This window comes from Entelurus aequoreus, linkage group LG10 (assembly GCF_033978785.1).
Source record: "Entelurus aequoreus isolate RoL-2023_Sb linkage group LG10, RoL_Eaeq_v1.1, whole genome shotgun sequence".
In the NCBI taxonomy this organism is placed as follows: Eukaryota; Metazoa; Chordata; class Actinopteri; order Syngnathiformes; family Syngnathidae; genus Entelurus; species Entelurus aequoreus.
In genome coordinates, this window is record NC_084740.1 from 43,935,143 (window position 1) to 43,960,698 (window position 25,556).

General features: G+C 39.1%; 1 protein-coding gene across 1 annotated transcript in view; it reads right to left on the bottom strand.

Moving 5' to 3' along the window:
- napab (N-ethylmaleimide-sensitive factor attachment protein, alpha b) overlaps nt 1-21,908 on the bottom strand; it is a 37,524-nt gene extending 15,616 nt beyond the window's left edge. Inside the window, exons 1-9 of the mRNA XM_062060928.1 lie at nt 21,658-21,908; nt 14,728-14,807; nt 14,530-14,646; nt 14,402-14,448; nt 14,239-14,316; nt 5,622-5,677; nt 5,468-5,552; nt 5,220-5,324; nt 945-1,013 (exon numbers count right to left, since the gene is read on the bottom strand). Coding sequence (XP_061916912.1) covers nt 945-1,013; nt 5,220-5,324; nt 5,468-5,552; nt 5,622-5,677; nt 14,239-14,316; nt 14,402-14,448; nt 14,530-14,646; nt 14,728-14,807; nt 21,658-21,755 — 735 coding nt within the window. The 5' untranslated portion in view covers nt 21,756-21,908. The remainder of the gene's footprint in view (nt 1-944; nt 1,014-5,219; nt 5,325-5,467; nt 5,553-5,621; nt 5,678-14,238; nt 14,317-14,401; nt 14,449-14,529; nt 14,647-14,727; nt 14,808-21,657) is intronic.
- Nucleotides 21,909-25,556: the final 3,648 nt, after the last annotated feature.

Consider the following 25,556-nt stretch of genomic DNA (forward strand, 5'->3'; position numbering starts at 1 on the left):
GGCCAGATTTAGATCAAAAAGTGTGTCTGGGGGCCGGTATATCTATTTTTAGGAACACTAATACAAAACCTCACAATAATGATTGAAAGCTAAAAACGTTATGACAGACCGCCTTAAAAAACAGTAGAATTTGACATTTTTTTTACTGAGTGAGACACCCAGAATGTACATGAAAATAAAGAATGTGGGATTTACAATATTAACTATGACCGATAAAACACTGAATATTGACAACATATTTTACAATCAACCGAAACACAACCAAAATGCAACAAACATAATGAAATATGAACGCGAAGCGTAAAAAAAACCCCCACCTACAATCTGAGATATCTCATAGTGACCAAAGTAACTAATTAGATGAGCATAGTAACTAATTAGATGACCATAGTAACTAGTATATCATGCAGATTTCAAGCGTTGAAAGACTTAGTATAGTTGAAGACTTACGGTCATTAGAAAACATCACTGCACATCATAATGGCAGCTACACTTTACATCTTAAACATCTAAAACAATTATTTAGGCCAGAATGAAAAGCTCAACGGGCCGCATGTGGCCCCCGGGGCTTAATTTGCCCAGGTATGATATAGAATGTGAGATATAACAGGATAATTCATACATTTATCATTTCTTTTCAAAACGCTTACAAAAAAGTGGGACCCAAAAAAATCTACTGTGGGACCCCATTTTGAAAATTCCTAGAGCCAACACTGATGGAGTATTGGTGTGTGCAAAACAGCTGCAGGAGGCTGTGGCCTGCGGGCCGCTTCTAATACTAATCAAATATCATCCCGGGGTCCATAGATCATTAATTTGCGGGCCGGATCTTTGACTTTGACACGTAGGGCGTAAGGTATTCCTGTCGCCGTGTCACAATGGTGTGTAATTCCAGCGCAGGAGGACAACAGGGCCTCCAAAAGAACCCGCCCCCCAGAACCTACCTTCAACAGTTTACACTCTCGAGAGTCGGAAAAGGCGGGGAACATTTCTTCGTACTTGCCCACAGCCAGCTAGGTGGTGAGAGAAGGGAGGATTATTCATCTTACAAGTGAAGTGAAGTGAATTAGATTTATATAGCGCTTTTCTCTAGTGACTCAAAGCACTTTACATAGTGAAAGCCAATATCTAAGTTACATTTAAAGCAGTGTGGGTGGCACTGGGAGCAGGTGGGTAAAGTGTCTTGCCCAAGGACACAACGGCAGTGACTAGGATGGCAGAAGCGGGGATCGAACCTGGAACCCTTTAAGTTGCTGGCACGGCCACTCTACCAACCAAGTCATAAGCCTACATACTAGGGGTGTAACCGTACGTGTATTTGTACTGAACTGTTTCGGTACAGGGGTTCTGGTTCGATTCGGAGGTGTACCGAACGAGTTTCCACGCGGACATATTAAGTAGCGTAACCTACGTTGTGTAAACAATGCACACCGAGGCACAACACGCTTCCGTGTGTTGTGCCTCGTCGCCCGTTAGCTGCTAGCATGCCGCTAACGGGCTAGGATAGACTGACCATACGTCCTCTTTTCCCCGGACATGTCCTCTTTTGCGGAGCTGTCAGGGCGGAGTTTCGTAAAGGCCTACTGAAAGCCGCTACTACCGACCACGCAGTCTGATAGTTTATATATCAATGATGAAATCTTAACATTGCAACACATGCCAATACGGCCGGGTTAACTTATAAAGTGCAATTTTAAATTTCCCGGGAAACTTCCGCTTGAAAACGTCTATGTATGATGACGTATGCGCGTGACGTCGATGGTTGAAACGAAAGTATTGGGACACATTGAATCCAATACAAAAAGCTTTGTTTTCATCGCAGAATTCCACAGTATTCTGGACATCTGTGTTGGTGAATCTTTTGCAATTTGTTTAATGAACAATGAAGACTGCAAAGAAGAAAGCTGTAGGTGGGATCGGTGTATTAGCGGCTGGCTGCAGCAACACAACCAGGAGGACTTTGAGTTGGATAGCAGACGCGCTATCCGACGCTAGCCGCCAACCGCATCGATGATCGGGTGAAGTCCTTCGTCGCGCCGTCTATCGCTGGAACGCAGGTGAGCACGGGTGTTGATGAGCAGATGAGGGCTGGCGTAGGTGGAGCGCTAATGTTTTTATCATAGCTCTGACGAGGTCCGTAGCTAAGTTAGCTTCAATGGCGTCGTTAGCAACAGCATTGCTAGGCTTCGACAGGCGGCACAGCATTAACCGTGTGGTTACAGGTCCAGTGTTTGGTTCGGTGTCTCCTGATAGTAGTATTGTTGATCTGCTGTCTATCCTTCCAGTCAGGGGCTTATTTATTTTGTTTCTATCTGCATTTAAGCACGATGCTATCACGTTAGCTCCGTAGCTAAAGTGCTTCACCGATGTATTGTTGTGGCGATAAAAGTCACTGTGAATGTCCATTTCGCGTTCTCGACTCTCATTTTCAAGAGGATATAGTATCCGAGGTGGTTTAAAATACAAATCCGTGATCCACAATAGAAAAAGGAGAAAGTGTGGAATCCAATGAGCCAGCTTGTACCTAAGTTATGGTCAGAGCGAAAAAAGATACGTCCTGCACTGCACTCTAGTCCTTCACTCTTACGTTCCTCATCCACAAATCTTTCATCCTCGCTCAAGTTAATGGGGTAATCGTCGCTTTCTCGGTCCGAATCGCTCTCGCTGCTGGTGTAAACAATTGGGAAATGTGAGGAGCCTTTCAACCTGTGACGTCACGCTACTTCCGGTACAGGCAAGGCTTTTTTTATCAGCGACCAAAAGTTGCGAACTTTATCGTCGATGTTCTCTACTAAATCCTTTCAGCAAAAATATGTCAATATCGCGAAATGATCAAGTATGACACATAGAATGGATCTGCTATCCCCGTTTAAATAAACAAATGTCATTTCAGTAGGCCTTTAAATGCCTCAAATGTCCAGCATTGAGTTAGGGTTGCGTGTATTTTCAATGTACGTTCAGGGTTAAGAAGGGGTTAAAAACAAAACAAATTGTGCGCGCAGCAGCATTGGTGAGGGAGGGGCAGAGAGAGAGAGTTATGATAAACGCGCATGCGTCGCCAGGCTCTGCTTTTTATCCGTAGATTTATCACATTTAATTTTGTATTATTTATAGCAGGGGTGTCAAACGTGTGCCATTTGCGGCCCACAGCTAATGTTTTAAAGGCCCACGGCACATTCTAAAAATACTGTTAAAATAAACAAAAACATAACAAAAGTGAAATGAAAAAGCTTAAAGGTTAAATGTAATTTAGAAAAAGTTGCAATGTTGACTAATAAAACAAAGCTGTTTTTTTTTCTTTCAAACTGTCATTGCTCAAAACATAATATTGAATCAAAATCAATGTTATTATGAATTATTGACCTATCCAAGGTTCCCATGACTTCACATCAAATATTACACTAAGAAAAATATTTTTGGTGGAAGATTTTGCAAATTTGGTAAATAAATAACCCCAAAATGTATATTTTGTTGTTTTCTTACTGTACCGAAAATGAACCGAACCGTGACCTCTAAACCGAGGTACAGTTATGTTCATAATAATAGCAGTGTGTTTAAAAAGGTGTGTAAACCTCAAAATTCTTCAAATAAATTGTATTTTAATGAACACAAATGCATTGGGGGACGGCACATTCAATTTCAAAGCCAGAAAATTGGAAAAAAAGTAATTCAATTTGACAATATTTTACAGAAAGTCAAGAAATATAAAACAAAAAAATAGCAGTGTTGACATCTTTCTTTATAAAACTCAAATGTACTGTATAAACTAAGAAAGGCTTGCAGATTCAACTTTCCTTAGAATTATTAACTATAATTTAGTTGCATAACCACGGTTTCTGATAACTGCTTCACATCTGTGGCACATGGAGTCGACAGGTATTGCAGCCCAGGACAATTGTACTACGTTCCACAATTCCTCTGCATTTTTTGGTTTTGCCTCATGAACAGCATTCTTTATGTCAGCCCACAAGTTTTCAATGGGAATTAAGGTCCGGGGATTGTGCTGGCCACTCCATTACTTGAACTCTGTTTGTCTGGAACCATGATTTTACTCGCTTGCTGGTGTGTTTGGGGTCATTGTCTTGTTGAAACACCCTTTTCAAGGGCATTTCCTCTTCAGAATACGGCAACATGACTTCTTCCAGTATTCTGATGTACTAAAACTGATCCATGATCCCTGGTATGCGATAAATAGGACCAACACCATAGTACGAGAAACATCCCCATATCATGATGCTTGCACCACCATGCTTCACCGTCTTCACCGTGTACTGGGGCTTGAATTCAGTGTTTGCAGGATGTCTGACAAACTGTCTGTGGCCCTTAGACCCAAAAAGAACAATCTTAATCTAATCAGTCCCCAAATTTTACGCCATTTCTTTTTAGGCCAGTCAATGTGTTCTTTGGCAAATTGTAACCGCTTCAGCACACGTCTTTTTTTTAACAATGGGACTTTGCGGGGGCTTTTTGCTGCTAGCTTGGCTTCACATAGACGTGGTCTGATTGTTACAGTACTCACAGGCCATCTTAGATCTTCTTTGATCCTCCTGGAGTTGATCATTGTCTGAGCCTTTGCCATTTTGGTTATTCTCCGATCCATTTCAATAGTCGTTTTTCTTTTTCTTCCTCGTCTTTTTGGTTTTGGCTGCCATTTTAAAGTGTTTGATATCATTTTAGCTGAACAGCCTATCATTTTCTGCACTTCCTTATAGGTTTTTCCCTCTTTTATTAAATTCTTAATCAAAGAACGCTCTTCTTCTGAACAGTGTCTTCAACGACCCATTTCACACTGTTTTTCCAAGGACAAATGCACAGCCAGCATATGCAGCGTCAGTTACCTTGATCAATAAAATAAGGGCCACTTGTTTAACATATTTTTTTTTACACATAATCAATGATGTCACTTATGGAACGCAGCACTGCTATTTTTTTTAACACGGCCCTTTCAGTAAATGATTCAGTTTCACAGAATCAGCAGCATGCACATCATTCCTGTTGGGTCTGTTGGTTTTCTATACCTTTACTAAACCTTCTAGAAACTTACTTGCAGTGTAGAAGTTGAAATTCTAACAAAAACAGTGATTTATCTTGCTAGTGATGTGAGACTGCTATTATTTTGACCACAACTGTACGTACCGAACCGAAATGTTTGTGTACCGTTACACCCCTACTACATACCGCCCCATGTACTATTACTTTTGTGTGCTGCAGGGACTGACTTTAGCGTTCAGCATGTCGACACAGAAGTGACACAGCACCGCCTTGAAGAAGTGATCCTTGGCGCTGTATTTCAGCAGCGTGCTGTCCATGGCGTGAGTGCCCACCTTCAAAACAAACACTCAAGTTACAATCTGGAACAATCTGCACAAAACCTCTTGGGGGTTGAAAGACTATGAATCTAAACACTTCATGGTGGCCACAGGTTGACCCTTGAACAGATCATTTCTCTTCCCTCATCTAAGCTGACCTGCTCGTAGATCTCGATGGCCTTGGGGTACTGCTCCAGCTGAGCAGCGTAGGTGGCCACCTTTAGAAGGCACTTGTTGGCAGAACTGTCAAGCAGAGAACTGCTTAGGGCGACACATGGGGAAGGAAGAGAAGGATTTCTTATGAACACTCACCTGGTGGACTCTTCACCTTTGTAATAATCTGCTGCTTGTTCATAGTGAGCGATGGCCTGTAGGGAAAATCATTGTCATGTGAAAACAATGTCCCATAAAAGTGACTTCTTTAAAGATGTTCATCCATCAATAAGATACTGACAAGATGGGAGTTTAAGAGGTTATTTTTCTTCAGCTAATATGTACAGTACAGTATAATATATACTTTATTGCAGGGGTCACCAACGCGGTGCCCGCGGGCACCAGGTAGCCCATAAGGATCAGGGGCCGTACTTATCAAGCTTCTCAGAATTACTCCTAAGAAGTCTGCTAAGAGTTGACTTAAGAGTAAATAAATTCTTCGCTGAAAGCTGCACTTAAAAGTTAGTTATCAAGCGTCTTACTCACACTTTCAGCGAAGTGTAGGACTGAATCTTAAGTGTCACACTCAAAGCTGAATTACGACATTACTATGTGCCGTAAATGGAATTTTAGGTGACGTAATTTCTGTGTCCATAGAAATGACCAATCACGGAAGGGAATCCGTTGTCTAAGAATAAAGAAATATCTTGGAAATATTTAAGTGGACAATGGGAGTGTATATTTTGACAATAAACTACAAAATAATACAAAACAAACTAGTCCCCGCCGGCACTCACGCTACCGCTCCCTCTCTTCTATCGCCCACACACTCACTGACGTCACTCACCTCACGGCCACACACATACGCTACTGTCATAACATTTTCTTTCCAATTCATTAATTAGGCAACTAATTTGAAACTGGTGTGGGTGGCTCTATATATACTAGCCCACTGCAGACACATGCAGAAATCAACAAGGAATCGAAAAGTATTAAATCTGTGACAAAAATAATATCCGCTCTGTCTAAACCAGGGGTCTCAAACATGCGGCCCGCGGGCCAATTGCGGCCCACGAGACGTTATTGTGCGGCCCCTACCTTAATATGACAGTTTAATGTTAGTGCGGCCCGCAAGTTTTAAATGAATGGCGCTTGACCACGTTGTGTGCGGAGCTGAAGGAATCTACCAATCATGGTGTGGTTTAAGGCTCTCGACAACATCGAGGGCGTGCTGTGATGACACTGCCTTTAGTGTCCTCTAGAACCGGTCACCGCATCTTCTTTTTTTCCATACTAACAACATGCCGGCCCATACACATGTAGTATGAGGCTTCTGCAGACTCACGTTAGTTATTGCAAGACATACTTGAGGAACAGCAATACATATCACACTGAGGGTGGTCATAATGTATTTTATATATTTTTTAACACTGTTACAAATATGCGCCACACTGTGAACCCACACCAAACAAGAATGACAAACACATTTCGGGAGAACATCCACACCTAAACACAACATAAACACAACAGGACATATACCCAGAATCCTTTGCAGCCCTAACTCTTCCGGGCTACAAAAACACCCCCGCTACACCCAACCCCTCCCACCTCAACCTCATCTCCCGAATTCGGAGGTCTCAAGGTTGGCAAGTATGCATTGACATCACTTGCGTGATGCAAGCAGAGAAACATTTTGCCGCTTTTCCACGACACCCACACACGCTCTTCTTCCCTCCCTCCCTGCCTGCCTCCTTCGCTCGCCCGCCTGCTCGCTCCCGCCCTCGTTGTAAACAGTCCGGGCGGGGAAGACTTCCAAAGCACTCCGCCGAAGGAGCGAGCGACAATACAAAAGTGTGGTGCACTGGACCCCAGCGCAGATACTCCGACAGAGAGTCGCTGGGCGAATCAGACGTGTAACACGTTAGTGGTGATGTTAGCCCGTTCGGGGCTAATTGTACTACCGTAACTGTAAACTCCACGGCGAGCCCCCCCCCCCCCCCCCCCCCAGACAGAGACGATTTTTGATGCAATATTTCTTTGTTGAGCACAGGGGCACCCCGACGTGTCTTATTTCATTTCATTTTTATTTATCTCCTTCATTGATGTGCATCTTTGATCGATAGACAATTATACCTCAATTATTCAATTATACATTTACACAGCAATGCCTGAGAAGGAGCAGGATGCAGAAAAATATTATATTTTTCTGCCCCCTTCAACATAATACGTAGTATTACTTAATGATATCATATAACCTACATATTTAACCTACTGTGTGGAAGTCTGGGGGAATAATTATAAAAGCTCATTAAATTCAACAACTATACTTCAGAAAAGAGCTGTACGGATCATCAACAAGGTTGGATATCTGGACCATACTCACTCACTATTCTTACAGTCAAAAATATTGAAATTTAATGATATTATTTTGTATCAAACTGCACAAATAATGTATAAAGCCGAAATAAATAAACTCCCAGGAAGCATTCAAAAATTGTTCAGCACACGAGAGGACGGTTATAATTTAAGGGGGAATTTAAATTTCAAAATGCTTAGTTATAGAATGACCATTAAAAGTTTTTGTATTTCAATTTGTGGAGTGAAATTATGGAATGGTTTGAATGATGAGTTAAAGCAATGTCCAAACATAAACCAGTTTAAAAAGAAGTATAAGTACATGGTATTCCAGAGGTACAGAGATGAAGAAGGGCTTTGATATTGGGTTGTTTGTGTTACAGAAGAGTGTGGGGCTGCCCATTGAGGCAGTGGTGTTGTGGTGGCATGATACCATTTCCATGATCACTAGTGGTAATGATGTGGCTATGTATGTGTGTGGTGTGCATATGTATGTATATATCTATGATGTATGTACAGTATATACAAGTTCATTAAGTTTGTACATTGAGTGAATAGGTAGTTCTAGCTCAGAGTAATTTATGATTTAAAGAAAAGGGGTGGGATTAAATAAGTGTAAACTTCTTCTCACTCCTTTTCAAATATGTAAAAAAAAAGAAAGTCCAATGCTCATTTGTTTTTGTTTTTTATTCTCCATTGTTTTCATTTTGTTATAATGGCTGTTAAGGCTATAGCACTGTATTGGATCAGGCTTGCTCTTGTTTTTATGCATATTTGAAATAAAAATATATCAATCAATCAATAAACCAACAATTACGTCCAAATATAACGAAAACAAACAAAAAAACACACAAAAAAACACAAGAAGTGCAAAACTTCATGATGTACAAACCGAACAAAAAAAACAAAAGAAGTAATATACACCTCACGGGATGATACAAAACAAATACAAAACCAGGCAAAAAATAAGTAAAATAATAAATATAAAGCAAAATGTAAACACTTATAGCTGTCCATATGATTTTATTGTTCTGTCTTTATATATTTTTTCAATTTGAATATATTTTTACAATCTTTTATCTCATTGTAAAGATAATTCCATAGTTTAACCCCCACCACTGATATGCACATTTGTTTTAAAGTTGTCCTTGAATACTGATGTTGGAAATGACCTTTTCTTCTATGCTCTTCATTCTCAGAAGTGATGACAAACATTTTTTGTAAATCTGCTGGTAATGTTTTACTTTTAGCCTTAAACATGACACATAATGTCTGTAACTTTATTAGCTCCTGTAATTTCAGTAAACCCAAATTAATAAATAATATGTTAGTGTGTTCTAAGTAATCTACTTTATGAATAATCCTTATAGCTCTTTTCTGTAGTTGATACAGAGAAAGTTGCGGTGCACAAGCAATACAATTTGAAACGTCATTATACAACTAGACATGCTGAAGAGTATGCAAAATACCAGGGAGATGAGAGAGTGAACCGGGTTGCAAATTTTAAAACCAGTCTACTGAGGCAACAAGATTTCGTCAAGAAAGCAAGCGAAAAGAGCGATGAAGCAGTCAAAGCTAGCTACATGGTGAGTGAGATGGTTGCTAGGGCGGGAAAGCCATTCAAAGAAGGTGAATTGATTAAAAAGTGCATGTTAGATTTTTTTTAAGAAATCTTTTCTTGCGGCCCAGCCTCACCCAGTTTCTGCATCCAGTGGCCCCCAGGTAAATTGAGTTTGAGACCCCTGGTCTAAACGATACCGTTTGATCAGCTGCTCGTCATCAAAAAAAAAAAAACATTGTTCCGTTCCCTGAACGTTCGCGCACGTCTCTCTCGCCTCAGTGCCATTCCCTGCTGGCAACTCCTAACCACTTAAGACACCTCTGAAGGTCTCTTAAATATCGTGGAGAGTAGGAGTGATTCTTATACTTAAGAACGTTGATAAAAAGCTTTTATTCTTAAGTTTGAGAGTAGGACTAAATTTCGCAAATTCTCAGGACTTAAGTGTAAAATGGCACTCTAAGAAGCTTGATAAGTACGGCCCCAGATGAGTAGCCCGCTGACCTGTTCTAAAAATAGCTCAAATAGCAGCACTTACCAGTGAGCTGCCTCTATTTTTTAAATGTTATTTATTTACTAGCAAGCTGGTCTCGCTTTGCCCGACATTTTTATTTCTAAGAGAGACAAAACTCAAATAGAATTTGAAAATCCAGGAAAATATTTTAAAGACTTGGTCTTCACTTGTTTAAATAAATTCATTAATTGTTTTACTTTGCTTCTTATGACTTTCAGAAAGACAATTTTAGAGAAAAAATACAACCTTAAAAATGATTTTTAAACACATATACCTTTTTACCTTTTAAATTCCTTCCGCTTCTTTCCTGACAATTTAAATCAATGTTCAAGTAAATTTATTTTTTTTATTGTAAAGAATAATAAATACATTTTAATTTAATTCTTCATTTTAGCTACTGTTTTTTCGACGAAGAATATTTGTGAAATATTTCTTCAAACTTATTATGATTAAAATTTAAAACAAATATTCTGGCAAATCTAGAAAATCTGTAGAATCAAATTTGAATCTTATTTCAAGGTCTTTTGAATTTCTTTTAAAATTTTTGTTCTGGAAAATCTAGAAGAAATAATGATTTGTCTTTGTTAGAAATATAGCTTGGTCCAATTTGTTATATATTCTAACAAAGTGTAGATTGGATTTTAACCTATTTAAAACATGTCATCAAAATTCTAAAATTAATCTTAATCAGGAAAAATTACTAATGATGTTCCATAAATTATTTTTTTAATTTTTTCAAAAAGATTAAAATTAGCTAGTTTTTGTCTTATTTTTTTCCGTTGAATTTTGAATTTTAAAGAGTCGAAATTGAAGATAAACTATGTTTCAAAATTTAATTGTCATTTCTTTCGTGTTTTCTCCTCTTTTAAACCGTTCAATTAAGTGTAAATATCATTAATTATTAATAATAACATAGAGTTAAAGGTAAATTGAGCAAATTGGCTATTTCTGGCAATTTATTTAAGTGTGTATCAAACTGGTAGCCCTTCGCATTAATCAGTACCCAAGAAGTAGCTCTTGCTTTCAAAAAGGTTGGTGACCCCTGCTTTATTGTGTGTATGTCCTATAATCATGTTTACTGTTCATACACACTCCCCTGTGGTAAATTAAGACTGAAGCAATGTACCCTGTCTCAGAAGCAGCCAATGAGGTGTCAGGTTTGAAGTCATGTGACACGGGTCTTACAAAACAGCATAAAAAAGCAGTTAACTGAGCTCCCTGGTCACAATACAACATCATTAACATTTAATGCAGCCCGCTGGATATGTTCAAACTATAGAAATGATTCCAATTCGAATCTGCACTTTTGACTGACATATGAGCGAGTACGTGTCATGACATGCAGCTAAACTGACTGTGATACGCAATGTGAACAGCTGGTGGTGCTGGATAATGATGTTCATGAAGGTAAAGATGTTTGGATGCATTCATGGAGGGAGGATAAATGTTTGAGCGTAAGCTCTTGTGTTTACAAGACAACGTTTGGTCATTAATAGATGAACAACACACTATGGTGACCATAGCAACAGTGAAATTATATCCAATAAGTGGATGTTTTTTTACCTCTGGTGTTTATGTTTCACAGCCTTTGTTGCTCTTGCTGGATTACAAAATATGTCCATCAAGAAGGTGGACTGGGAAGTAGAGGAGCAACGTTCATATATTTTAAATATTCAGTCTTTTATTGTTCAGAGTTAATATTGTAAATCCCACATTCTGTCAATGTACTTTTGAGTTTCTTTTTCAGTCAAAAACTAAACAGACCATCTCAAGAACAAAATGAACTTGCTTTATTTTACTGAATTATATATCCATCCATCCATCCATTTTCTACTGCTTGTCCCTTTTGGGGATAATTGTTTTCTTTTTTTCTTTGATGCGTCAGAAAGAGTGGCAGCACATCACAGTAGCTCCTTTGACTTCCTTCATTTTACTTTGTGTTTGGTATTATTCTCAACTTTTTAGCCTTTCCATCCTTTGTAACTGAGCTACTGTGTGGAACAATTTCCCTTGTGGATCAATAAAGTTTGTCTAAGTCTAAGTCTATATTACAGTCAAACTATGAACAATAAATCACTGAATATTGACAATATGTGTTGTCCTGCAGTCCACCTTCTTGATCGACATCTTTTATAATAGAGCAAAAGCAACAAAGATGCAACAAACACACCGAAACATTAACACCGAGGGTAAAAAACATCCACAGTCAATATAATATAACTGTTCGACAGAAACACTGACACACACTCGCTATGGCTTTTTTGCGTTGTTAACAAGCCCCGCCCACTCTGCGCCCAGAGCGTCGTATGTCAGTCAAAAGTGCAGATTATAACCATTGGAATCATTTCTATAGTTTGAAAATATCCATTGAGCTGCATTGAAATGTTAATGATGTTGTATTGTGCCCAGGGAGCCCAGTTAACTGCTTTTTGTATGCCGTTTTGTAACACCCGTACAATGTTTCCCATAAACTGCAAAGATACCTGTGGCGGTGGGGGCGTGGCTATGGGCGTGGTCACCATGACATAATCGAGTAATTTGCATAATTTACTACAATGATTTGATTTTCTCTAAAAAGGCTCAAAAAATGTATACTTACTAATTAATAATAACAGCTTTCTTTTAAACGTCCATCCATCCATTTTACAATATAATTACAACACTTTATGTACATATTTATATACAGATTTGAACAATAAGTTATTCACTGAAATATATTTATTAATTGTGGTTCTTACAAAAAATATATCTTATAAAATATAAAAGCTAAAATGTCTCAAAGCTCTGCCCCTTTAATTAGTGCATACTAAATAATGTAACTTTAGCCTACTACTACAACCATATTATTTACCAGCAACATAAAGTGAAACAGAGGCAGAGGTGTCCTGCCACAGTCAGTAACAAATAAACAGAAAACAGTAGTGGTGGTAGATAGACACAGAGCTTCATCAAACATCTGATCCACTGAACAAAGAGCTCCAAAAATCTTGAACTTTAGACTGCCATCAGTTTTACTCCCTACACTTAACCATGTGTTTCCTACTGCCTGCAGACTTTGCACCCTTTGTTATATACACATGTTGTGTTTGTAATATAAATACATTTAATAAAGTCAAATACAAATAAGGCAACAAGAGAAGTATCCTACACTTCTCTTTTGTAAAGTAAATCTGAACAGCCGATATGGGCATCTACATCAACTATATGATTTGCCTGAGTAGCTGGAGAGGACAAAAAAAATATATATATATATATATATATATATATATATATATATATATATATATATATATATATATATATTTTTTTTTTTTAATTATTTGTGGCGGACGTAATTCTTTCGTGGCGGGCCGCCACAAATAAATGAATGTGTGGGCAACCCTGCCGTATCACGTGACTTAATAACTTGACACCGCATTGGCTGCTTCTGAAACAGGATAGATTGCTTTAGTCTTAATTTAGCAGAAGTGAGTCTTGCCTTTTTGAAACAGCAAATTTCCTCACACTCAATTTTTATACAATACATTTTTTTACACTGAATTTTTATACACTGAAATTTTATACACTGATTTGTTTAAAATGAAATTGTCAGCATAATTTGATGTACAATAATTCAGTTCACAACATTCAGTTACATAAATTCAGTGTCAAAAAAAGGCTTTCATAATAGAGACACAAATTAACTGGATGGAAACAAATTTACAATGCAATTAAAAAACATATAATACAATACTTAAATACAATAACAAAAATGAAAAACAAAAATTAATGAAAACAGCAGTATCAATAATAATAATAATGATAACAATAGTAATATAAATAATAGTTGTTTAATTTTTTTAATCCAAAAATGTATTCTTGAAAAAAAAAAAAACTCTTAATTTTTTTTTCTAAATCGATTTTGAAAAAATTATGAATTAATTTAGAATTTGTTTTTGAGCATCCATACTATCTTGTGTGCTTAGCTGTTGTGTAGCTGCTACTCCTAGTAGCTTAGCATGTTTACTTTTTGTCAATGACTTTAGTAAAACAGAAGAAATTGTGTGTTTATTGGAGGACATTTAGATGTTAACTTTCTGTCCAGCTTTGCAAAAGTCTGCAGGACCGCTTGTATCGCACATGATATCACACACAAATAAACACACTGCAGGACGCCTGTATCGCACATGATATCACACATAAGTAAACACGCAGCAGTGACGCTTGTATCGCACATGATATCACACACACAAGTAAAGACGCTGCAGGTACGCTTGTATCTGAACACTTATATCCAATACTTTCTTTGTATCTTTCAGACCGATAGCTGATATCATATTGAAAGAAGGGGTGATAAGTGCAATAATCACCTTGTCGATGTCCACCATCTCTGTCTCGTAGACCTCAGCGATGGAGATGTGATGTTTGGCCGCGATGGTGAAGCGTCCCTGCATTCACCAACAACATCAACACACAAGGGCATCAATACGGGCTGATCCAAGTCGGAGATGTAAAAGAAGAATATCAAGTCACCATGTCTGTGTATATCTCAATGGCTCGATTTAGACAGTTGATGGCCTCTGCAGAGACAGAACATTAGGTACAGTTCTAAAAGTCGATATTATCCACGTTCACATTGGTCCAAAATGTGTCGCCGCTACCTTGTGGATCTGCTTTCTTGAAGGCGTTCCCGGCATCCACGAAGTTGGTCGCCGCGTCGTGTTTGCTCTGCATCTGGAGGTGGAGACGCGCCGCCTGGGAGAAGGCGTTCCCTGCGGCTGGGGCGAGGAGGTTCAACACAGGTGTTGGAGAGCGCCACCAAACCTTCTACTTCAAAACAAAGCCGACAATGATCTTACCACACCAGTTCTTGGCCATCTTGAACATGTTGGCGGCCCTCACGTACATGTCACAGGCATCTTCCAGCTTGGAGGAACCTCTGTAGTCCACATAAAGTTATTCATAGTCATCATTTGCCACTGGACTCGTGCACAAAGCAGCGTTATCACCGGGGGAACGGCATTGCAGTACATAAAATAAACAAGGTGATATTATAGAAGACAATGGTATGTGTAAACATAGAGACCAACATTACAATACAATTGCGTAGTAGTCCAAAGTATTCATAACAAACAATGCAGAGGTGTATTTAATATTTTTACGAACAACCTTCCCTAGTCATTGTGCAAAAAAAAAAATAAAATAACATGAAGGTCAACACACACATGGTCACACGTAACACGACGTGCTCACTGGACATTGTGAAAAATGTCCAAACACCATAAATAAATTCTAAATGACACCCATTTAAATCCAGTGCATGATGGGAAAATGCAAATCACTCCCTCCACACTTATCTATGTTTGGCACCTTTTAGCTGCTTTATATTTCTGATTTGCATTTTCACATACTCTTTACATCCCATTATATTAATTATATATCCCTTATACCGGGGGTCGGCAACCCGCGGCTCTAGAGCCGCATGCGGCTCTTTAGCGCCGCCCTAGTGGCTCTCTGGAGATTTTTCAAAAATGTATGAAGAATGGAAAAAGATGAGGGGGAAAAAAAAATCTATTTTTTTTGTTTTAGTATGGTTTCTGTAGGAGGACAAACATGACACAAACCTCCCTAATCGTTATAAAGCACACTGTTTGTATTAAACATGCTTCACTGATTCGAGTATTTGGCGAGCGCCGTTTTGTCCTACTAATTTTGGCGGTCCTTGAACTCACCGTATAGTTTGTTTACATGTGTAACTTTCTCCGACTTTCTAGGACGTGTTTTATGCCACTTCTTTTTCTGTCTCATTTTGTCCACCACACTTTTAATGTTGTGCATGAATGCACAAAGGTGAGTTTTGTTGATGTTATTGACTTATGTTTGGAGTGCTAATCAGACATATTTGGTCACTGCATGACTGCAAGCTAATCGATGCTAACATGCTATTTAGGCTAGCTCGGGGGTCGGCAACCCGCGGCTCTAGAGCCGCATGCGGCTCTTTAGCGCCGCCCTAGTGGCTCTCTGTAGATTTTTCAAAAATGTATGAAGAATGGAAAAAGATGAGGGGGAAAAAAAATCTATTTTTTTGTTTTAGTATGGTTTCTGTAGGAGGACAAACATGACACAAACCTCCCTAATTGTTATAAAGCACACTGTTTGTATTAAACATGCTTCACTGATTCGAGTATTTGGCGAGCGCCGTTTTGTCCTACTAATTTTGGCGGTCCTTGAACTCACCGTATAGTTTGTTTACATGTGTAACTTTCTCCGACTTTCTAGGACGTGTTTTATGCCACTTCTTTTTCTGTCTCATTTTGTCCACCACACTTTTAATGTTGTGCGTGAATGCACAAAGGTGAGTTTTGTTGATGTTATTGACTTGTGTGGAGTGCTAATCAGACATATTTGGTCACTGCATGATTGCAAGCTAATCGATGCTAACATGCTATTTAGGCTAGCTATATGTACATATTGCATCATTATGCCTCATTTGTAGCTATATTTGAGCTCATTTAGTTTCCTTTGAGTCCTCTTAATTAAATGTATATCTCATGACACATGTAGTATGGCTTTTAATTTCTTGCGGCTCCAGACAGATTTGTTTTTGTATTTTTGGTCCAATATGGCTCTTTCAACATTTTGGGTTGCCGACCCCTGCCTTATACTAATATAATATGTACACACATGTGTGTATATATACAGATACATACAAATGTACGTACATATTCATATATACACATATACATATACATATTCATGTTAGGGCTGGGCGATATATCGATATACTCGATATATAGCGGGTTTGTCTCTGTGCAATATAGAAAATGACTATATCATGATATTGGGAGTATACGTTCTCACGCAGTTGCTTTTAGCTGCGGGCATTACACTACAGGCTCTCCTCGCTCTTTCCTGTCTCTCCTTCTCACAGAGACGTAAAACAAGCGCACCTTCTTACATACGTCACATACGTGTAAGCTCTCGCGGAGCAGAAAGGTAGCAGCATGGGTAACGTTTGACTCCGTTTCACCAATCAAATACAGTCACTGGTGACGTTTGACTCCGTTTCACCAATCAAATGCAGTCACTGGTGACGTTTGACTCCGTTTCACCAATCAAATGCAGTCACTGGTGACGTTTGACTCCGTTTCACCAATCAAATGCAGTCCCTGGTGACGTTTGACTCCGTTTCAACAATCAAATACAGTCACTGGTGACGTTTGACTCCGTTTCACCAATCAAATGCAGTCCCTGGTGACGTTTGACTCCGTTTCACCAATCAAACAGAGCCAGGCGGTCACGTAATTAACTGCACATAAAGTTTCAGCGGCAAACAACAAGTTTAAGCTTACATGAACTCAAAGTCAAATTTGAGGAAGCACATGGCGGTAAGTAACGTTAGTAGATATTTTGGCTGTCACCGTAAGCTGATGTTAGCTTCCCTGCTGTGAATCACTGTCAAATGTACATCGTGTGGGGACATTTATTAACGCACTGCAGCCTCACAGACACACACACACACACACACACACACACACACACGCGCGCGCATGCATAGAAACACCAATCAGTGTGTTCCCAGGTGCAGCCCACACCTATCAGTTCATGGTTTGCGTAAAGGCTAACTTGTTATTTTCCTTTGTAATCTCTGCCTACTGAGCCTATGGTGCTGTTAAGTTATTGTGGCTCAATTTGCCTTCATTTTTTTAATGTTAATGTATTAATGCTGCCACAACGATGACTCTTGCTGACCTACTGCCTTCGGTAATGGCACCATTCCCAAATTATGTCGGCTCTATTGATAACCTCACTAACAACTTTGACGATGCCTTGCGCAAAATTATTGATAGTATAGCACCGCTAAAGCAAAAAAGGGCCCCTAAAAGGCGCACCCCATGGTTTACAGAAGAAATTAGAGCTCATAAATTATCATGTAGAAAACTGGAACGCAAATGACGCGCGACTAAACTTGAGGTTTTCCATCAAGCATGGAGTGATAGTTTAATAACTTATAAACGCATGCTTACCTTAGCTAAAGCTAAATACTACTCAAATCTCATCCGCCTCAACAAAAACGATCCTAAATTTCTGTTTAGTACAGTAGCATCGCTAACCCAACAAGGGACTCCTCCCTGTAGCTCCACCCACTCGGCAGATGATTTTATGAATTTCTTTAATAAGAAAATTGAACTCATTAGAAAGGAGATTAAAGACAACGCATCCCAGCTACAACTGGGTTCTATTAACACAAATACGACTGTATATACGACGGACACTGCCCTCCAAAATAGTCTCTCTATTTTTGATGAAATAACATTAGAGGAATTATTACAGCGTGTAAGTGGGATAAAACAAACAACATGTTTACTTGACCCACTTCCTGGGAAACTTATCAAGGAACTGTTTGTATTATTAGGTCCATCAGTGTTAAATATTATAAACTTATCACTTTCCTCCGGCACTGTTCCCCTAGCATTCAAAAAAGCGGTTATTCACCCTCTGCTCAAAAGACCTAACCTCGATCCTGACCTCATGGTAAACTACCGACCGGTCTCCCACCTTCCGTTTATTTCCAAAATTCTCGAAAAAATTGTTGCACAGCAGCTAAATGAACACTTAGTGACTAACAATCTCTGTGAACCTTTTCAATCCGGTTTCAGGGCAAATCACTCTACGGAGACAGCCCTCGCAAAAATGACTAATGATCTATTGCTAACGATGGATTCTGATGCGTCATCTATGTTGCTGCTTCTTGATCTTAGCGCCGCTTTCGATACCGTCGATCATAATATTTTATTAGAGCGTATCAAAACACGTATTGGTATGTCAGACTTAGCCTTGTCTTGGTTTAACTCTTATCTTACTGACAGGATGCAGTGCGTCTCCCATAACAATGTGACCTCGGACTATGTCAAGGTAACGTGCGGAGTTCCCCAGGGTTCGGTTCTTGGCCCTGCACTCTTTAGTATTTACATGCTGCCGCTGGGTGACATCATACGCAAGTACGGTGTTAGCTTTCACTGTTATGCTGATGACACTCAACTCTACATGCCCCTAAAGCTGACCAACACGCCGGACTGTAGTCAGCTGGAGGCGTGTCTTAATGAAATTAAACAATGGATGTCCGCTAACTTTTTGCAACTCAACGCTAAGAAAACGGAAATGCTGATTATCGGTCCTGCTAGACACCAACATCTATTTAATAATACCACCTTAACATTTGACAACCAAACAATTAAACAAGGCGACTCGGTAAAGAATCTGGGTATTATCTTCGACCCAACTCTCTCGTTTGAGTCACACATTAAGAGTGTTACTAAAACGGCCTTCTTTCATCTCCGTAATATCGCTAAAATTCGTTCCATTTTGTCCACAAGCGATGCTGAGATCATTATCCATGCGTTCGTTACGTCTCGTCTCGATTTCTGTAACGTATTATTTTCGGGTCTCCCTATGTCTAGCATTAAAAGATTACAGTTGGTACAAAATGCGGCTGCAAGGCTTTTGACAAAAACAAGAAAGTTTGATCATATTACGCCTATACTGGCTCACTTGCACTGGCTTCCTGTGCACTTAAGATGCGACTTTAAGGTTTTACTACTTACGTATAAAATACTACACGGTTTAGCTCCAGCCTATCTCGCCGATTGTATTGTACCATATGTCCCGACAAGAAATCTGCGTTCAAAGAACTCCGGCTTATTAGTGATTCCCAGAGCCAAAAAAAAGTCTGCGTTTTCTATTCGGGCTCCAGTACTCTGGAATGCCCTCCCGGTAACAGTTAGAGATGCTACCTCAGTAGAAGCATTTAAGTCCCATCTTAAAACTCATTTGTATAATCTAGCCTTTAAATTGACCCCCCTTTTTTAGACCAGTTGATCTGCCGTTTCTTTTCTTCTCTCCTCTTCTCCCCTGTCCCTTGCGAGGGGGAGTTGCATAGGTCCGGTGGCCATGGATGAAGTGCTGGCTGTCCAGAGTCGGGACCCCGGGTGGACCACTAGCCTGTGCATCGGTTGGGGACATCTCTGCGCTGCTGACCCGTCTCCGCTCGGGATGGTTTCCTGTTGGCCCCGCTGTGGACTGGACTCCCGCTGATGTGTTGGATCCACTGTGGACTGGACTTTCACAATGTTATGTCAGACCCACTCGACATCCGTTGCTTTCGGTCTCCCCTAGAGGGGGGGGGGGTTTACCCACATATGCGGTCCTCTCCAAGGTTTCTCATAGTCATTCACCGACGTCCCACTGGGGTGAGTTTTTCCTTGCCCGTATGTGGGCTCTGTACCGAGGATGTCGTTGTGGCTTGTACAGCCCTTTGAGACACTTGTGATTTAGGGCTATATAAATAAACATTGATTGACATTGATTGATTGATTATTATTTGATATATATTATTGTTTTAGTTGCTTAAGAGATATTCCTTGCTCTGAATTTGCTCATTGCTATTTTTACTGATACTGGCTTCATGTAAATGATGATACTGATGATACTGGCCTCATGCAAATGATTATACTGATGATACTGGCTTCATGTAAATGATGATACTGGCTTTATGTAAATGATGATACTTGCCTCATGTAAATGATGATACTGGCTTCATGTAAATGATGATACTGATGATACTGGCCGCATGTAAATGATGATACTGGCTTCATGTAAATGATGATACTGATGATACTGGCCTCACACACCTGCAAGCTGAGGTTGACATGTGATGTAAACAAACTTTCTCCACTAGATGACGCAATGTGACGCGTTCATGTCCCAGAGCAACGAAAGCATGACTTATGTCTACTTTTCACGGGACTTCCTGTTAAAAAGCCAGCATATTTACAGCGGACAAAGCACCTTGTTGTTGTTTACATGTTTATCTTCACTTGTTGTTTACATGTTTATCTTCACTTGTTGTTTACCTTCACTTGTTTTTTACATGTTTATCTTCACTTGTTGTTTACATGTTAATCTTCAGTTGTTTACATGTTTATCTTCAATTGTTGTTTACATGTTTATCTTCACTTGTTGTTTACATGTTTATCTTCACTTGTTTACCTTCACTTGTTGTTTACATGTTTATCTTCACTTGTTGTTTACATGTTTATCTTCACTTGTTGTTTACATGTTTATCTTCACTTGTTGTTTACCTTCACTTGTTGTTTACATGTTTATCTTCACTTGTTGTTTACATGTTTATCTATACTTGTTGTTTACATGTTTATCTTCACTTGTTTACCTTCACTTGTTGTTTACATGTTGTTTACATGTTTATCTTCACTTGTTGTTTACATGTTTATCTTCACTTGATGTTTACATGTTTATCTTCACTTGTTATTTACATGTTTATCTTCACTTGTTGTTTATCTTCACTTGTTGTTTACATGTTTATCTTCACTTGTTGTTTACCTTCACTTGTTGTTTACATGTTTATCTTCACTTGTTGTTTACCTTCACTTGTTGTTTACATGTTTATCTTCACTTGTTGTTTACATGTTTATCTTCACTTGTTGTTTACATGTTTATCTTCACTTGTTGTTTACATGTTTATCTTAACTGCGCGCTTTCATTCTCCTTTGGACTGCGTTGGCTCGGCAACTTTTTCCAAACACTGTCCCGAACAACACCACTGCTCGGTGACAGCGACTATTAATGTTTTGATGATGTGTTGCGTCAGTGGATGTTGTATATTCCAGGTGTTGCCAAGTGTTGCCAAGTGTTGCCCAGCTAGCTTCTGCTTGGTCGGGCCTCAGCTAGCTGGACAGCAGCTAGCATTACAATGCTAATGCTACACTCACCCGAAAAGCGCTCCGAAAAACGAGTGCGACGATTTCAACTTCTTTTCGGCCTCGGCCACCAAAGCCGCGGCTTCCTTCTCTTTGCCGCTGTTGTCCATGTCGGTGTCCGGAGAGCGACGAGAGGCGAAAGTCAACAAAAAACTACTTGGCGAGCGGTTGAAGCGGCGAGGAGGAGCAGAGTTGACTTGTCACCAGTCAGCACGTTACGTCATCTGTCACGTGACGCGGCTACACCGGAAGCGCTGCCTGGTGCGTTCATGGGCGCTCTGTAAACTCCGATGTCAACAAACGCCTTCTTTTTTTTAACGGGTGAGGGCGGACCTACGTCACTTCCGCCTACCAATCCCCTAGCAACCGGGAATTCGTTGAAAACAAACCAGCTCACAGCGAACACAGCATTGACAGAAAAAGCATTTAACGAGCGTTGTGGCTTGGAAGTCGGCGTTAAATCCTTCATTTACGCATTTTTACTTATTCGCATATCGTGTGAAAAAACGAAAATGTATTATTTGCGTCAGACTCGTCTCAGTGAACTTTAAAGCTTCTCAGGCTTAGCTTAGCTTGCTAGTTAGCTTAGCCTGCGCGTTACTAAGAAAGAGACGCGGAAGTTATCAACAACAAGATCAAGTGTTAGTGTATAAAATATTGAGAGATTTGAGGGCTACATGTATTGAATGGCAACATGAAAATTATAGGGTTTATTGTTTTTTAAAAACCCAACTGTTAAGTGCAAATTTAAACAAAACCGGTTTTCGAAAATAGCTAGCTATAGACTATAGACTATATAGTATATTACTTACTTAACTTAATCCTCTTCTTCTCGGATGGGAAATAAGGCTTCGACGACTCGACGCCATTCATCTCGCTGCTGTCCTCGTCTCTGTGCCTCGCCCCATGTAAGCTTCATCTCTTTCAGCTCCCCTTCAACTGTTCTTCGCCAGGTGTTTTTTGGCCGCCCTGGCTTACGTTTTCCCGGTGGTGTCCATCTTAACGCTGCCTTTGGTATCCTCTCGTTGTCCGGTTTTCGAAAATAGCTAGCTAGGCTATAGACTATATAGTATATACCGCATGTTATTTTTGTACAACAACTTCAGCTGTCGAACATTATAAGGTACAAATTCAACAAGTACAACATTAGCACGGACGTATAGCCAAGTTGTGGTTAAGAAGATGGATTTTTCTTCCTTATATTTACCAGAAACGAAGTGATCCGAACACACGACCCGGGACTCTGGGGGACTCCAGTGAGAACCGTCCTCGTTTTCCCAGTGTAAAGCTGCGAGCCATTTGTCTCGTCTCTGTGGGCTTTTATCACGCTTTGGCAGAACAAAATACAACCTTTGTTTTCCCTGTTTCCAGTTGTGGTTAGCACAACCAAGAACAACACAGTTTTTCGGCATTTTGGAGGCAGAATGACGGGTTTAACCAGCGTAGGGCGACAGGTTAAAGAGTAATGGCAACGGTTTGTTTTCAACGCCAGTCTGGTTGCTATGGCTCGAAGAACCCGTATGTAGCTCAGTTGCCCGGATGTCGGCCCTCACCCATTGAACAAGAGAACACACAAACAATACATATTGAACATATACAAATAAATGAAGGCACTGCCAATAAATTACAATGATTCGACCATTTATGGGGTTGAGCTGTCAATATCTTTATATAAACAAAAAAATGGTAAAGAAAATAAAGTAAGAGAAAATACAAATGGATAAAATAAATAAATACGTAAATAAAATTAAGTAATATATTAATATATATTACAAATTGTCTTATTTAAAACAACTTCAATTCCTCCAACTAAGATAATCATTTAAGGTCTTTTTTTTTTTTTTAAAGTTTTTTTTTACCATATTTCAAGATTTTTTTAATAACTTGAAATCATTAAACCAGTGTGAGAATGTCGGTTTCCCTTTAAGAAATCTACTTTTGTGATGGAAAAATTCAGTTTGAAACATAATAATATTATTGATACTTTCTAGGTTGATAAAAGTAATAAAAATGCCAAACTTCATCTCTTCTATAGTAAGCGCTGATTGGTGCGTTCACGAGCGGTCTGTAAACTCTGATGTCAACAATCGCCTTTTTTATTTTAATTGAACAATAGAACACACAAACAATACATATTGAACATATACAAATAAATGAAGGCACTGCCAATAAATTACAATGATTCGAACATTTATGGGGTTGAGCAGTCAATATCTTTATACAAGCAAAAAATGGTAAATACAATAAAGTAAGAGAAAATACAAATGGATAAAATAAATAAATACGTATCTAAAATTAAGTAATATATTAATATATATTAAAAATGGTCTTATTTGAAACAACTTAAATTCCTCCAACTAAGATAATCATTTAAGGGCTTTTAAATTTATTAATTTTTTACCATATTTCAAGATTTTATTAATAACTTGAAATCAGTAAACCAGTGTGAGAATGTCAGTTTCCCTTTAAGAAATCGACATTTGTGATTGAAAAAATTTAGCTTGAAACATGATAATATTATTACTAATTTCTAGGTTGCTAAATGTAATAAAAAGGCCAACCTTAATATCTTCCATAGTAAACAGGGACATCTCTATACCTATCTCCTCAGAAAATAAATGTGCAGTATCACATTCCAACATAAAATGATTGACATCTTCTATAGCATTACATATATAACAGGTGTCAACAATAACTGTTATTCTTTGTTTAAAAAAAAATCATTAGTAGGGTTATTTCCATTATTAATTTTAAATTCTACTTATTTAACTTCAGGAAGGATTGTATATGTAATGTGTTATTTGCCCTGTTACTACTTTAGTCAACTCCTTTAGGAAACATTGTTGATGAATTGTGCCTGAAAAATAATATTTTACTCACACTCAAACGCCCTATTTTTCAACAATTTATCAATATGCAACAATGCAAATTACCCCCGATTGACAGTTGAGCGTTACGGCTGCTATTGCAAGTAGCTCTCCCAGGTTGTAATAATAAATTGAGTAATCAAAGAAGAGTCAAAGTCTTCCGTATCCTTTTTTCATATGCTATATGTACATTTAAAAGACCAAATATTACATCATTTTCACATGAAACTGTCCTCTGGCTGTGAGCAGGAACACATGTTGACCTATCCTTGCAACAACTAGCATGGTATAAAATGGACACAATTGCTGTCCCACATTGTTCCCTTCCTCTCTGTCTCGCCTACGAAACCAAAGACTTAGGTCCAAATGACGAAACAGGGCGTAGCTGCCGCTGATTGAACCGACACGCAAATACCACACTTTCAATTGTTTCAGTTGTCTGTTAAAAACATAGCTGTGGACACCACTGCTGTAGGCTACCAGGAGCTAGCAGCTACACAACAGCTAAGCTAAAACAGCACATTTAAGCCTATCAAATATTATAGTTGCTTATTACGTACACAAAGTCTCCAAGACAGAAGTCTGATAGAAAGTATTCAGTAACAAATGTGTCCGCATCATTCAACTTTCTGCACCATGAGCTTGACTTAATGAATTATTGTGGCCACTAGGTGTTGTAAAAGATCAAATCACCATTGCAAAAGCACCTGTCATAAGGTTGGTGTTTTTCTCATGTTTGTGTCAATATATACGTATATGCATATTTTGTGGCTTTCACCATATTCAATACTTTGCATAAAATGTAGGGTCGATATCGCTATGGGGTCCCCAACCCTAATGCCGCCCTGAAGAGGCTGAAAAGGCTTTCATTGACCTCAAACATGACCTGTCCTCCGCCTCTGCTTTTGCTGTGCTTGACTATCAGCCGCCCTTTTTCTTGGATGTTTCTGAAAGTGATAGTACTACTAACACAGTCCCTTTTTTCAGAAACAGAAGGGGGAGGAGGTGAGGGGGGAGCGTGTCGAGTTTGAGCGTGTCAAGTTT